Source organism: Montipora foliosa, chromosome 6 (assembly GCF_036669935.1).
Source record: "Montipora foliosa isolate CH-2021 chromosome 6, ASM3666993v2, whole genome shotgun sequence".
NCBI lineage: Eukaryota > Metazoa > Cnidaria > Anthozoa > Scleractinia > Acroporidae > Montipora > Montipora foliosa.
In genome coordinates, this window is record NC_090874.1 from 64238705 (window position 1) to 64253704 (window position 15000).

Consider the following 15000-nt stretch of genomic DNA (forward strand, 5'->3'; position numbering starts at 1 on the left):
CACCCTCTCTCTCTCTCTCTCAACTCTCATAGAAGCGCTATGAGTCGACCCTTGCGCGCATCTTTCTATTTTTAGAACGCCACAAGTTCTTACGCTCTGCACGTACTATTCAGAATGGTCAATCAGACTGAATAAAGTAATTGGCAAACAAAAATAGAAAAATCAATGTCTGCAAATTGTGCAAATTAAAGCTGAGTCTCGTGCTGAAGGGTTAGTTCTAAAATGGAAAGATACGTGCAAACGTTGACTCAAGGATACAGTGCTTATGGAGGCTCCAACTCTTAGGCTCCTTGGCTGAGGCCGAACGTCTTTTATGCCTTACTTACAGCTTCTTGATAACTCTTAATAAAGCCTAGTTCCCACTAGCGACATAACCGTACGATCATAATCATAATCATAAGCACGAACATAACGCTGTTATGTCGCTTATGTCTTAGTGGGAACGTCCAGAAACATAATCATGGCGCCCTTATGATCAACATAATCAAAAGAAAATGATCGACCATTTTCTTGTGATTATGATTATGGCTTTGACTATGACTATGTCGCTTTTCTTTGCAGTGGGAACGCGAAAATCATAACGACATAATGAGAAACATAATGACGCAACGGGGTCATTGTGTTTTGCCCAATTAAAGTCTAGGACCAGTACTTTCGGGTCGGTTCATTTTCAAGATGGCGGCCAGCTTCGAGGAAAAGCTTTACGTTTTTAGAGCGGCCGTCCCCACTAGAACATAAGAAGCTTATGTTTATGTTTATGATTATGATTATGCTTATGATCCTTATGTCGCCAGTGGGAACTAAGCTTTACTACTGAACTCCATATCGCTTGAGAGGGTCACCCCAAATGTTTGACACTTTGTTGATTGGAAAACCTGCGAGAGCGTATCGCTGGCACAGCTGAAATTTTGGTGACAATTTGGAAGCCCAGGATCCTGACCATTTTTCAAGACAAAATATCCAGACTTTCATCGCTCGTAGAATCCTCATATTTTGCCGTGGATCGCTCATGTTTGGGGTTTGTGTATTTAAAGTAATACATTTTATGTTATAAAAAACTATTCGCTTCAAAGTTATGCGGTAAGCTAAGTTCGACTACAAATTGCAGTAGAGTAGCAAATGGAGTTCTTCATCAGCGTACTTTGCGCCTCGTAACCAAACGACGCTCGACAGTATTATTCCTTTGATTGTCCGCGGTGAGCTGGTTCCGAGCTTGTCTTGACCATTGATTCGTCCACCGGTGCTGAAAACAAATTGGAAAAAGTCACTGATGAATGAAATCCACTTAAGGCGCTAATCGATCGAAAAAACCTGATTAATAACGATAATAGGACTGAGTGGAGTCCAATTAAGTTTGTAATCGCTTGTGGGCAAGGAAACTAGTCGAAGCCAAGCGGAAGGTTCAACTGCCACAAACATTGCCGTGTTAAAATCCGAAAAACTAAATCTTCTTGACTGTCTCAAATAGTTGCTTGTAAGATTCAAACAGTTTTAGAAGTTTATGTAACAGAAACGACGTGAAAAACTTGCTAGGGAATGATTTATTGAAATTTTAAAATAAGCGAGCCGCACAGCGGGCTGTACTATACTAGAGAGCTTTAGATTCTAGAACGAGAACGATTACGAGTACTAAATTTTCTCATAAGGCAACAGTGAGCGCGCGCAAACCAGCGTCATTTTGGCGGGAAAAACGTGATGCCGTCGTCATTTTAGTACGAGGTTGTGCAAAAATGTCGTCGACTCAAAACAAGTCAACAACACGGTAGTAGTTTTGGCTTTTTTTATGAGCAAAAAGGCTCAGTTACCAGAAATAAGAATAACTGAGCAACCTATACTGCTAACAAAGAGTAAGATTAAGCGTTCGGGTTATAAATTTCCTTAGTATTTTCGCTAAAAACGGGCAGTCAAAACTCGTTCTCGTTCTCGTCCTCGTCGTAGAATCTAAAGCTCTCTAATAACTATAGAATACGGCCCGCTAATTTAGCCAATCACAGCGCGCGTACTATCTGAGAGATATAATAAAATAAAATATGGTATTCAAGTAACGAATATCTAAATATGTTATTTGGTATTTATTTTTTTAAAAAAGACAGGAAAAGAACAAACAGAAGAAACGAAACAATTATGGACAAATATATAGCTCCGGCATGCTACAGTTGAGTGGAAAGGGGATTTTATAAGCAAAGATGCAAGGCCGTTTAACACTATTCTTCGCGTAACTTGTGGATTAGCGCCATTGTCAATTGTAAGTTGCAAACAGCTCGCTCCATTTGCAAACATTGGTCTGGTTGGATCAATCAAAGAGACGTTCAAATAATGACATTTTCGGTTTATTTACGTGTTACTTTTTCCCACCTTTTTTTGGTCTATCTGGTATTGGTTTCTGTGGCCTGGCCGGTTTCAGAGTGCTGTTATGTTGCAGCGTAATTGAGGTATCTTTGGAATGAAGGAATGACCCCGCCACTGGACCACTAATATTGACCCCACTGCTGGGGGATAAGACGTTTTGCGACGACTGTGTCGCATAAAAATCCTCGTATTCTACTCGAGCTGTTGACGAAAAATATAAACTTTCAGCTAGGAAATCCGAACAGATGAAAGATTTTTAGGGGATAAAAATATGCCTACATCTACCGTTTAAATACCAAAATACCTTTAACAACTGTATGTTTAAGTGGTTTTGAAATATATATTCTCGTTGGGTGCCCCTGATTTAAGGCGCTGTTACACTGTGCAATTTCTCGTGCAGTTTGTCTCGCAACGCCATTTGTACAAACGTTCTCACATAATGTCAATAACAGCAACAATTACACTTGAACCTAATTCAATGGCCTTGATCTCCCACGAGTCTCAGTGGATGAGCATCCGAACTAGTAATCGGAAGGTGGTAGGTTCGACTCCTACGAAGGAACACTCGGATTTTTCCGCATATTCCCGAGTCCTAGCTCTCACGAATCTCCCATAGCTCAGTGGTAGAGCATCCGAACCAGTAATCGGAAGGTCGTAAGTTCGAACCCTACGAAGGAACACTCGGATTTTTCCCATGAAATTACAACAGATCCAATCAAATCAAACGTTGGTTTTGGGTAAAAGGGGAAAACCATGAAGCCCAGAAAACTATCGCAGACTTGCGTTGTGCTTCTGCTTGCGTCGCTAGTGAAAACCAGGCTTAAAGCACGCTTCCTTGCACATGGACCCTGTTAACGAACGCTCAATCCAGCCCCACGAGTTAGTTAACCAGTCATAATCCTTGGTATTGCTTAAAAGGCTACAAAAGAACAAGGCTGATATAACAGTGAAGAATGTATTATACAAAGCCAATATTTCGAAGGGCACTGCATATCTTCATCAGGTTTATTTACCATCCAAGTGCATGCACTGACCTGGTCGCTCTGATCCAGTCTGTTTCATGGTAATGAAAAGACGTATGTCTGACTCCACTTCACACCGTTCAAGGCTTCCTTTCATCTTCTCGCAAATCTGTGTGGAATATATAAAGTAAAATATTCGAACAAGGAAGGTTACGTTTTTACAAACGTTGGCCGCGTAGCACTTATATCTGAACAGACTTAACTGATTAGACTGTGATGTGAAGTGCTAAGTATCTACCCCATATGAACCATGTGAGCGTTAGCACTACTGATGGAAATGGGCCCACACAAGGACAGAGAAGAACTCTGACCAGGGTGGGAATTGAACCCACGACCTTCGGGTTAGATCACCGCTGCTCTACCGACAGAGCTACAAGGTCAGCTGCACGACACTTTACCGTTTTTTTCCAACATCCATTTCGCTTAATATAAATCCTAATTTCCTGCCAGCAATTAGCTGTGCTATATTTTTCCAAATTAAAAAGCTGCAATCTATAGAAATTCTATTCATGAAACAAGACTTCTACTTGAATCGCTTTAGCCTCAGTAGCCTGCGTACTGTGTTTTGTTTTGGATTTTTTTTTTCCCACAATAAGTTTTTATTAGGCGAAATGTAATGACAATCTGCCTAATGGCAATAAACAGATTAATATTTTATACAACCACACACAGTTCAAGGCTTTTTCATCCCCTCTTTAAGATTAAGTGGCGCGAGAGCTGGACCGAGGAAAATTTCATAAATTGAAGGGGGAGGGGGAAATCTCTTTCTCGGTAATTGTCCTTCCACGCGTCCTTCATTTGAAAGAAAAATTATGGGTCCCTCTAATAACAAAGTGAATGCAGAGTCTATCAAAGCAACATAAAACTAACAAAACACCAGGGCCACCTTCACCCCCGCGCCTTCAGTTCTGTCCCGGATAAGTAGATTCGAAGCCGATTGAAGGAGTCGGTAAAGTGCGCCAAAATCACAGGCTATACATCAAAGTTGGGTAGACATTCACAAATCTGACGACTTTGAGACAAACCATTTTGATTCAAAGCGTTTTTTTGCTATCTCTCTTTTTCAACTCCTTCCTCCTGCCTCTGGAGGGAGGAGCCGGGGGAAATGTAAACTCAAGGGCACCAAGGTGTGTTCGACAGGAGCACCTCATTTATCACAGATAGTTTAAATAGAGCCCTAAACGGGGCCTTTTTTTCTCACCTCTTCTAACTCGACGCAGTTAAGCGAGGTCATGTCGGAGAAATTCCAAAAGGCATCACGCAAAGCCTTAATCCTTTCTTTTTCCAGAGATTCAAACAGCTGTGAAAAGTAATTCACTCTGATTATACAAACACATATTTAACACTCGGATGACATTTTTGAATAATTTTAGCAGGCCACTTCCAAATTAAGGTAAATTAGGGTAAATTAAGGTAAACAAGAAGATCTTTCAGATCTTAAAACCGCGCTTTGAAAATTTATCTGTTTTCTTACCACTATAGTCGCAACGTAGTACACATTCCAAAGCAGTCTTTGTTGATTCACTATGACTATAGACACAAAATCACCTGATCAATCTGTAGCACAACAACTGACATCAACGACTGCACACGAACTTATTGCACTATCACTTATAGCCGAGGTGAAATCTCCGAGGAATCTCCGATGACGTAATGGTCTTAATTAATCTGGAACTGTCATCAGGATATCTATGGGTATAAACGATACGATAATAACACTTTTAACAACTTACAGCTTTCTTTCCTAAAAGTCGTGATTAAATTTAATTGGTTTTTTACACGAGTAAAGGCCTAGCAAAGTAGTCACACGCGTCACTTAATGTAAGAATTACATTATCCACGGCTATGTTTAGTACGGTGGTTATTTCCCTACCAATGAAAGTTGAAACGTCGACACATTCCATGGATGACATAATGACCTTTTATGTATTCAATACTCGCTTCGAATCAGCCGCTTAAATAACACAAAAAGGCAATCTATTTTGTACTAAATAGAGAGTGGAATATTCATAACATTTTAAGTACTTTAACGTTTTAACAGCTTTTGGCGAATACCTGTAAACATCATAAGTTGCGTGATTCTAAGTGCCACTGACTATATGACCAAATAGAAATTTGGGACTGCTCAGCAACAAACTCAATAGGGCCGTTTTTACGAGAGAAAATAAGCCGCGGCTAACTCTGGCCGCCGCTTACGTAAGCCGCGAACACCTCGTATAAATGGTACAAAATCTACGTTCACGGCTTTCTCAAGCCGCGGCTTATCCTGGCCGGGGAGTTTATACTCGTATAAATAGTTCCTTTCGCGGCTTACGTAAGCCGCGGCCAGAGTTAGCCGCGGCTTATTTTCTCTCGTGTAAACGGCCCTAATATGTTTCAATAAGACACAAAAAAATATATATTTTGTTGTAAATAAAGAGCGGACTATATTCATAATTTTTTTTTAGTACATTAACGTTTTAACAGCTTTATGGCGAATAAACATCCTAAGTCCCACTGACTATGTGGCCGAGTGGAAGTCTTATTCTGCCCTCCGACAAAACGAAAAATAAAATAAAACGAGATGCTTCTGTGAAGCATACACTGGGTTGCCTGTGGTACGTGCTACAGAAAATCAGAAGGCACTGAATTGTGTGGTATTGAAATACAGCATTCCAGTCTCTGAAGAATAACAAATGAAAGAGAAGCGAGAAACATTGGCTTCTGGGCTGTCATGTTGATAATTTTCAAGTTCCCTCACAACTTCTTTTCACCACAAGTGTGCCCTCTGAGCATCTTGACAGCTTTGTAATACTAAACTTCACTGAAGTCAAGCCCTGTTTCGTGGGGTTAGTGTTAGGATGGGAGACCAAAACAATAAACTCCTCATAAAAAACAGAAACATCTGACCGAAAATACTATTAACGCTAACAAATGCGAACTCAGCAAGGTACAGATTCTGTTAGCTTGCTTTATGCAAAACAAATATTGATGAAAAAGCAAATAACTATTGATACACAGTTTTCAGAAAGAGCAGAAGGAAGTTTCCCGGACGGTCGATCGAGAATAAAATATTTACGACATGAAAACAACATTAATTTTGAACCGTGAATATAGAATATAAAAAGTTACGATCAGCGACAAACATTTTGGGAGATTTTTGCTACGTTCAAGTAAATTGCAAAATCGAAAGTGACATGGCCGGAATTCAGCGGGCGCCGTGATTAAGTTACCGCGGCATGTTTACAAACAGTGAAGCATCTGTGTCAGATGATGGCAAGATACCGGGTTTTTGTAAGTTTCTTTTTCTGTCAAGTGTTATAAAGTTTGACAATGAAATGAGCGAAGTCAAAACAAAGATCACAATCGCCCAACTCTTGTTTATGCAAAGTCAAAATTTACTCTCCAAGACGCGTACGACGTTATTTATCACCAGGTAATTCCATCATTTTGGAAATAGCAGCTACTTTATTATTTATCTGCGTCACAAGTTTTCACTGATTTTGGGGCTCATTTTGTTGAAACTCAAGCACGCTTCCAACAGGCCTGTGAACCCTTCCTGCTTACAGAGCAATACTAAAAAACTTCTCCCATATCACATTTCAACCTTAAGCTCGAAAATTCAATACACAACATGATATTATAATTCACAAAGGCAGAAAATACCACAGAATCCTTTTCCAGCGAAAATTTTATTGAAACAAACAACATATTCGCTCTTAGAGGCGAAAACCTCTTCCTATTTCATTGCGTGCGTGAAGACAAGAAACTCAATTGTGTCAAATTACCATGTACTTCAGGTAAATACTGCTCACTTTGATTTCGTCTCGACGGGCGATAGTCCAGTACTCGTCGCGATTCATGCCTAGTTTATCCAACTGACTTTCCATTATTGAGCTCCATAAGGGTATATTTTGTTTAGGGATCCACTAAAACGCCATTCGCGTTGCATGACTTTCGACGCCATTGCAGGCTAAGTTAATGATTCTACTGTGTCCACCAGAGAAATCTACGCAGTTCCACTACCCTCTCGATCCTAAGAAAATACGCGCAGAAGGCTCTATACACAAAGACACCACTCACCAGGGGAGTGACAGGCAAGACTTTTACCGACACGGTAAAAAAAAAAAAAAAAAAAAAAGAAAAAAGAGAAAACGAGATGCTTCTGGGTTGCTTGTGGTACGTGCTACAGAAAATCAGAAGGCACTGAATTGTGTGTTATTGAAATACTAGCATACAGCTAGTCTGAATTTTAAAAGGTCTCCTGTCGGTGTTTTGTCAATGTTTCACGTTGCTGTGACGGTTGCTGTCAAAAATTTAAAGAAAGGATGTTGTTTGTCGCGATTTCACCTTAAGTGCTGTCACTACTTCTTAGGCCATGTCGCTTGTTGGAATTTACCCTGGCAGACCTCCAGTAAGTTTTTGTTGATGTGCGGTATAAGATGCACTACCCATAAACCAATAGTTTTGGCCTGAAGGAACATAACAGCAGACCAGTAGTGCTGTAAGAATAAATCAGTGTTACGTTTGACTTAATATATCGAGTTTTAGGATAGTAATACCCACCCTTCCCACGAATAGCTTTCGGAGGAAATAAGCATAGGTGTCGTTCCCAGACCTGACTTGCGTGCTTCCTTACTCTTAATTTCTATACTGACGCATCAATTTTCAAGGTTTTATTCATCGCCATTTATTTAAAATGCTATACTAACGCAGCCTTCTCTATTTTGAGAGTGGCAAAGGGGTTTTCCATGATTCATGATCAGACTACTTTACAGCCGTAATGACGACCAGTGACAGTTGTAAAATGCAGCGTGGTGCGTGGTAGACAAGTGGGTGCTTACCATTTAGCCAAATAATCCGGATGGAATGATCATTGCATAAAGTTAAGCGATTTTCTGAATTTAATGACCAACCGGATGAGAATGGCGCTTACCATTTTACTACTCCGCATTCCATCGCGCATGTTTACTCGGTCTTGTGGAAATGGAACAATTCTCGCAAATGGTAAGGGCATTTCTCGAATTCCATTCCAAACGGGAAAAGAGGACTACCTCTGGAGGTTGTCCACAACTTCCGAAAAGATTTTCCAGAAAATTGCCTTTCCATTTGACCTCAAACCGAAATTTCCGGATTTTTTGGCTAAATGGTAAGCACCCAGTGGTTCAAGGAAAAACATCAAAAACTCGCTCTTTCTTTTTCATTTCCAAATTTAAATTCTCAGTTAGTTGAAAACAGTTAACTTTGAAAGGAGCTCTTTGTAGCAGAGTCGCTCTCACATAAGTAACATACTGAAAAAAGTAGCCTGCATGACAGGCGTTCGAAGGAGAAGAGAAACCGGAGACTAAAGCAGGCGTGTACAGGTAGGGATTGAGAACTGGCGGGAGAACGAGGAGGTCACGTGACTGTTTGACATAAGTCAATGACAATCTGCCCTCATCATCGTGCGACTCTAGTAATAAGCTGGACAAGAGCCGGAGCCCGGAGGTACAAGGTTTAGAGTTAAAATCGGATGGTGTTAATTTCATCAACAACATTTTATACAGAAGTGATGGCATAGGAGTGTCGCAAGAAATGAATACAATATCCGCGATGGCAAGTTTTTAAAGTTTATATTAAATCTGACGATCTGTAGCCGTTTGTTGTTATGGTATGGAAATTGAAGGCGTTATGATTACATGAACCGGATTTGCTTAAACGGTTGGAATCCGGAACACAGTGAAACTCGAGCAAAGGCTAAAATTACTACGGAAGCGAAAAAACTCATCGTCGGAGACATGTTGATAAAGCATCTCATTGGTATGTATGTACGTACGTACGTACGTACGTATGTATGTATGTATGTATGTATGTATGTATGTATGTATGTATGTATGTATGTATGTATGTATGTATGTATGTATGTATGTATGTATGAATGTATGTATCTACGTATTTTATAAACCTTGCCCCGTTTACTAGGGGTAAACCAAAGGCTAACGAAACTTAGCCTCAATCTATAAAGTCGACTGAGTTGAACTATAAAATTTAACGTCCTTTTAGCATTCACTCGTTTACATCGGGTGTGCAAAGAGCTACTCTGAACACCTACAATAGAAGGAAACTCTTCTTCTTTTTACGACAGATTCGCTACGCTACGATTGGTTCAAACGGATAAAGCTTGGTCATTCAAAGTCATGTCAATCATATCTGACAAGTCTTAAAAAACACACCTGGAAATTGTCCCTAAATATTGACGTTTTGTCTGTAAAAGCGAAACAATAACATAGCCTCCGACATGTATTTTTTTTTTTAAACTAATTATACACTGATTATAAGGTGAACGAAGTCGTACTCCAACAGCGCGGTTCACAGCATTTTCTCTTTCAAATACTGATCGAATTTCACTCCAAATACGTGTGTTTCGGCGGCCGAAAGACTCGTGAAGAACGAAAACTTTGCCTGAAAATTCACCTCTTCGGCTTTCCTCAGAGGCTTGTGACCGAGCAGTCACCAACGGAAACTCGCAAGATGGTTTCAGCCTCAACTCTGATTGGTCCATTTGAATTTGCAACACGACCGTTGTTGACTTGTGACCGGGCAGTCAACAACGGTCGTGTTGCCAGCGCGCGGTCAAATTTGATGAATTTGATTAACTGTCACGCAGCTCGTATACATTTGCCCAAAGAAATTTCTATGTCACTTGAAAGGTTATCACTTAGAGAGTTAACGATGCAAATATTGTTAAATTTGGAGCTTTATCGCATGTAGAAAAACGATGTGGTTTCAGGGGTACCTTAAGTCAAGTAAAACCAGGCGTCTTGAACTTGAAATTATTTCGGATGCAAGCCGTGATTCAAATTTCGAAAAAAATCGCGTGAACCGGATGTAGAGATATCACAGAAGAGCTTTTAGGAGGTTTTGAGCTGATACAAATTGGTTTTTGTAGCGAAATTTGACGGCAAGGTAAACGTTAATTTTTGCGGGAAAATGGCGATTTCGACACGAACTCTTAAATTTGCATTTTCTCCCAAAAAAAAAATACACATGACTTAAAAAACTATACAGTGCATTTAGAGACATAATAGGCTACATCTGGACAAAATTTGAGCAAAATCCATTTTTGAGCTGTGGCCGTGAAAATTCGAAAATGTTTGATTTTTACTGACATGCACTCTTAAGCTGAAAATTTGAGAGTCAGACATTTGTCAGAGCGAATTAAGGTATGATTGGTTGTTAGTGATCTACAGGAGGAGAGCTTTGCCATTGGAGAAACCATGGCAACATATACGAATAAATTTATAAAATGAAAAGCTTCCATTAATTCCGTAGGGATTAAGAGTGCTTGGTTGAAATATAAATTTGCCGCAAAAATCTCGAAGAAATATAACTTTTTGAACTAGGCACTCTTAATCTCTAGGGAATTATTAAACGCCTTTCCTTGGTTCGTCGTCCAATCACAGACCGCCTCTCGAAAGCTACAGAGTCTCCCGATTCATAACCTTTAGCTATCGAATAGAGCTCAGTACAGCTTTCAGAATTCTTCTGCTTTTATCAATGTCAGTCCCAAGTTGTGCAGTTCAATTATCAATTACGTAAGGCCAAGACCAAGAACGGCACCAGCACACAAGTAGAGGAAAGGAAATGAAAGGAAAGGTAATGAAAAGAAATGAAAGGAAAGGAAAGGAAATAAAAGATACACATTTCCTAGCAGCTTTTCCTTCACTAAGTGAATAATGTTAGAAATTCAGCAGCATGATGAGTTTTTGAATCAAATGGAAAGCTGGAAAAAAACCGAACTCCAGATGGGATTTGAACCCACGACCCTCCATCTGATGATTCAGTCGGATTCTCTACCCACTGAGCTACTGGAGACTACATGGTGAGCAAGGGTGCAAAGGTGAAATGTGGGAAATGTTTTCGGCATCAGTTTTATTTGAGCTTAAGCAACGAGAACGCGGGCACCGCGGAGGTCACAACGGGAAGATGCACTAGTTTATTGGAAAGCAGAGTCCCTGTTAGGACAGCAAGAACATACCACCTCCGTGACCGGGTAGCGACAAGAACTCCTGGTCGGTTAGTTTATCAGTTCTACAAGTGGTACACTGGAGGTTGTATTTGAGAAAGTATGCCGCAGATTTCATACTTTGGTCGTCAGAAAAAAAGTTTTCAAACTCGTTTTAGGCCGCGGAAACGGTTTAACAAGCAAAACACCAACATTGCCTCCGGGACATTAATGTTCCCGTTTCTTTAGCTTACTATTATCTTTCAGTTATCCCACTCACATCACAGCATTGTTCCATCTCCTTTTCCCAAACTACTTGTGCGTCCTCAAGCACGCGAACCGAATTCTGATATGCTGTGTCTGCAAAAACAAACAAATAAATAAACAAAACTGGCAACGGATTTGCTTGGGTAAAAAAGACTGCTGTCAGTGACCCTTAATGGTACAGAAGATGTCGCTGTCTACGAAGAAGATATGCCAGAAATTGATGGTGAGGAAGAAGAAGAAGAAGAGATGGGGGAGGAATTTGACGCTGACAGTGACGAAGATGAACCATAAGATGACCTCCTGCTTTGGAACACCATGAAACAAACGGCTCCTTTAGGAGCCAACACATATTAAAAGTTTATGACCAACACTTCACCCTTTGTGTCTTTGTGTTTTACTCGGCTTGTATGCAAATACTTGTGTACTTATCTTTCTTTTAAAGTCGATATATTTTTCAGTTTGGGTCAAGCTCTCGGCTATAAGCCGAGTACCCCTTTTGCCCTTGGATTTTAAGACAATTCGGACTAAACTTGTGTAAAAATCGCTCGGCTTATAGCCGATAAAATACGGTAGTTCAGTTAACTGAACGTCATCGGGCATATAATAAAGCGCACGTAATGAAAATTCCATCACGTGGCAAGAACAACTCGGTATGCCGCGAAACGAACTTTGTATCTGAACTGCATCCAGTGTATTCTGGGGGATGCGGAGGAAAAACTGAACCCGCCGGTGAACTGTCAGTAATAGCAAAGCACCGTTATGACTGGAGGAAACTTGTGGTCACTTCATCCGCAGCCGAATGACGATGATAATGAGTCCATTTTTTTGCTTAAGTCAAGCCAAACGGTTTTGAGCTCGTTTTGCGTGATTAAAGCAGGCGGGAGGATGAAGACTGAACAATCAATGGACTGGCAACCTCGTTCCCAGGGCTTTTCCCTATCTTTGGGGCGAGGGGTGAAAAGCCCTGGAAACGAGGTTCATGGACTGTTAGAGGTTAAGTGGAGTTAACTAGAGCAGCACAGCAAAGATTCGATCATCATGGAAAGAATCTCTTGATGAATGATCAGGAACCCGCGAGTAAGGTCTCCTTTTCAGTAACCTTAGCTTCGCCAATATGTTCTCTTGTGTCGCCAACTTTACGGTACGTACCACGCAAAACTAAAATAGAGCATGATCGCAGGTTACCTTTTCAGGGTTCACGAGTGATTGGGAAGCGCGGGCGACATGCGTGTGCTCGTGCACGACATTGGGGAATCCGCGCCATCACTCGGGATTCACGAAATAAAGAGCTCGCTCGCAGCGAAATGAACAAACGCAAAGAGCCTATTCATATTTTTTCTAGGAAGCCAGTCGTCTCAATTCCACTGGACCACTCAGCAAACTTATCTGAAGATGATTCTGGTTTTTGGCTCCTTGCTAAACAATCCCCCATTAGAATTATCTTTTTACCTGCTTGTTCAACCGCTGTTTTCGCTCTTCCATGTTTTGCTCTCAACTGTGAAAGGACAAAAAAAGAGATACCAGCTCCGAAAAAGATCGGTTTTACACATTTGTATAGTTTGCGAACGATTCTTGCACGGAAAAAGTTGGGTTTGTGTTTTTTAAATTACTTTTTGACACATACGGTTTTTACGGTTTCAATTCTTCGCTCTTTTGGGTTGCGGTTCCGGTCTTAGGTAATCACGTGATCATTAACTTTTTTCACCGAAACAAAAGAAAACGTTTGCATGAAAATAGAGCTCACTTCCCGGAGGATTGGATCGGGACACCAACATGGTCATCTTTCCTTTGTTTAGGGACACCAACATGGCCGCCGTGACGTCATGTGAATACACTCTTTATGCTGAATTGTCTCAAAAACGAACTCGGTGACCCCATGTTTTAATGCTGAAAGGTAATAAGGTGGCGAAATTTAAACTCTTTGCAGAGTTTAAAAAAATCGCTGGAGCGGGTTCTCAGCAACTGTATCTTCACAACTGGAATATTTGAGGTTGCTCCGAATCAGCTCTAGAGAATTTTTGTTAACTAGGCAAAAAAGAGTTTGATCACTGCTGATCACTTTCCAGCAATAAACAAGGGGGCTCACCAAGATCGTTTTTGAGATACAAGCGTTTCCATAAAGAAATAGAGGGTGCTTTCTTCCTGTTGCCTTGGTGAAGTATTACATTACAATAATGAGTGCACTTTGTTAAGCAGAAATCGGTGTTTCAAATGGTACCAAAAAATTGCCGTTATGTGAAAAAGTGTTGAGGAGACAATCCTTGTAATACAGTTGTTGAAGTTGTTGAAACTGGTTTGACAGCCACCTTGAGGTGACACGAGATTTTAAACAATCCCGAAAAGTGTTCATGCAGGGCATGTACACTATAATTACAGTTGAAAAGTATTAAGAAGCAAAATGGAAAGTTTTGAGCTAACCTTGTCTTCATCTTTGCTGGCAAGAGAGACTGACCTCCTCAGTGCATCCTCGGCGGCATCAGCTTCACGACATTTCTGTTCGTAAGTTGTTTTGTTCTAAGAATACATGCACTTCAATCAATCAAAAATTGTTGCGTTTTAAAAAGATAACCGTACAGTTATTAAATAAAGGGTTATTATTATAATGCTGTAACCAATTTCACAACAACAAAAATGTGTCTCGTTTTCATCATGTTATGGCGTATTGCCCTCCGACAAGTTACAGTAGTCTGTTGATCCATGGGTGACATGATTTGAGACAAACACGAATAAAAAACGGTGTTACTCTACTTCAATGATAACTATAATTACTCTAAATACGTCATATACATTTTATCAAGAGAGTGTTCATGTTACCCTAAACTGTTAAAAGTAAATTTAGTTTATGATACAAGAATGACATGTACAGTGTATGAGTTTTCTTTTTTGAAGTAACAAAAGCAACCAAATGCTTTAACCAGGCATTATGAAGACAACTTAATATTAAATATACCATCTGAAAATTCCTTACCCTTTCATTGTTATCAAAGCAACTCTTCTTATTCCTTTGTGCTTTCTTCACTGATTCTTCTACCTTCAAGAAAAAAAAATCATCCAAAAATCTGTACACCGAGAATGTTTTCACTAACACAATGAATGCCCAAGTTCTTTAACCAATGAAATAAAAGTTGTATATAGGCAAATTAATTTAGTTTAAAAGATCAGGAGGGATTTACTAACCCAGTGATAAAACCTCACATTAAACTCACTTAAAGGAAAGCAGCCAGGAAGCCATTTACTACCAAAGAGAGTCACAACAACACACACTCCATACAACTTCAAAGAAATCAGTGGAGATAATCTAATAATCATGATTAATTTACAAGTAGTTTCTCTCCTGAATTGTTAGAGATTGCAACATCAAAATATTGGGCAAATTTTGTCACTGACAAATTGGTGGTG

General features: G+C 40.1%; 1 protein-coding gene across 1 annotated transcript in view; it reads right to left on the minus strand.

Moving 5' to 3' along the window:
• LOC138008142 (proline-serine-threonine phosphatase-interacting protein 2-like) overlaps window positions 1-15000 on the minus strand; it is a 35205-nt gene that overhangs the window by 871 nt on the left and 19334 nt on the right. The window contains exons 6-13 of the mRNA XM_068855361.1: window positions 14570-14632; window positions 14020-14115; window positions 13051-13096; window positions 11615-11694; window positions 4573-4671; window positions 3384-3480; window positions 2356-2550; window positions 1-1243 (exon numbers count right to left, since the gene is read on the minus strand). The exon at window positions 1-1243 is cut by the window's left edge and continues 871 nt beyond it. Of these exons, the coding sequence (XP_068711462.1) occupies window positions 1176-1243; window positions 2356-2550; window positions 3384-3480; window positions 4573-4671; window positions 11615-11694; window positions 13051-13096; window positions 14020-14115; window positions 14570-14632 (744 nt within the window). The 3' untranslated portion in view covers window positions 1-1175. The remainder of the gene's footprint in view (window positions 1244-2355; window positions 2551-3383; window positions 3481-4572; window positions 4672-11614; window positions 11695-13050; window positions 13097-14019; window positions 14116-14569; window positions 14633-15000) is intronic.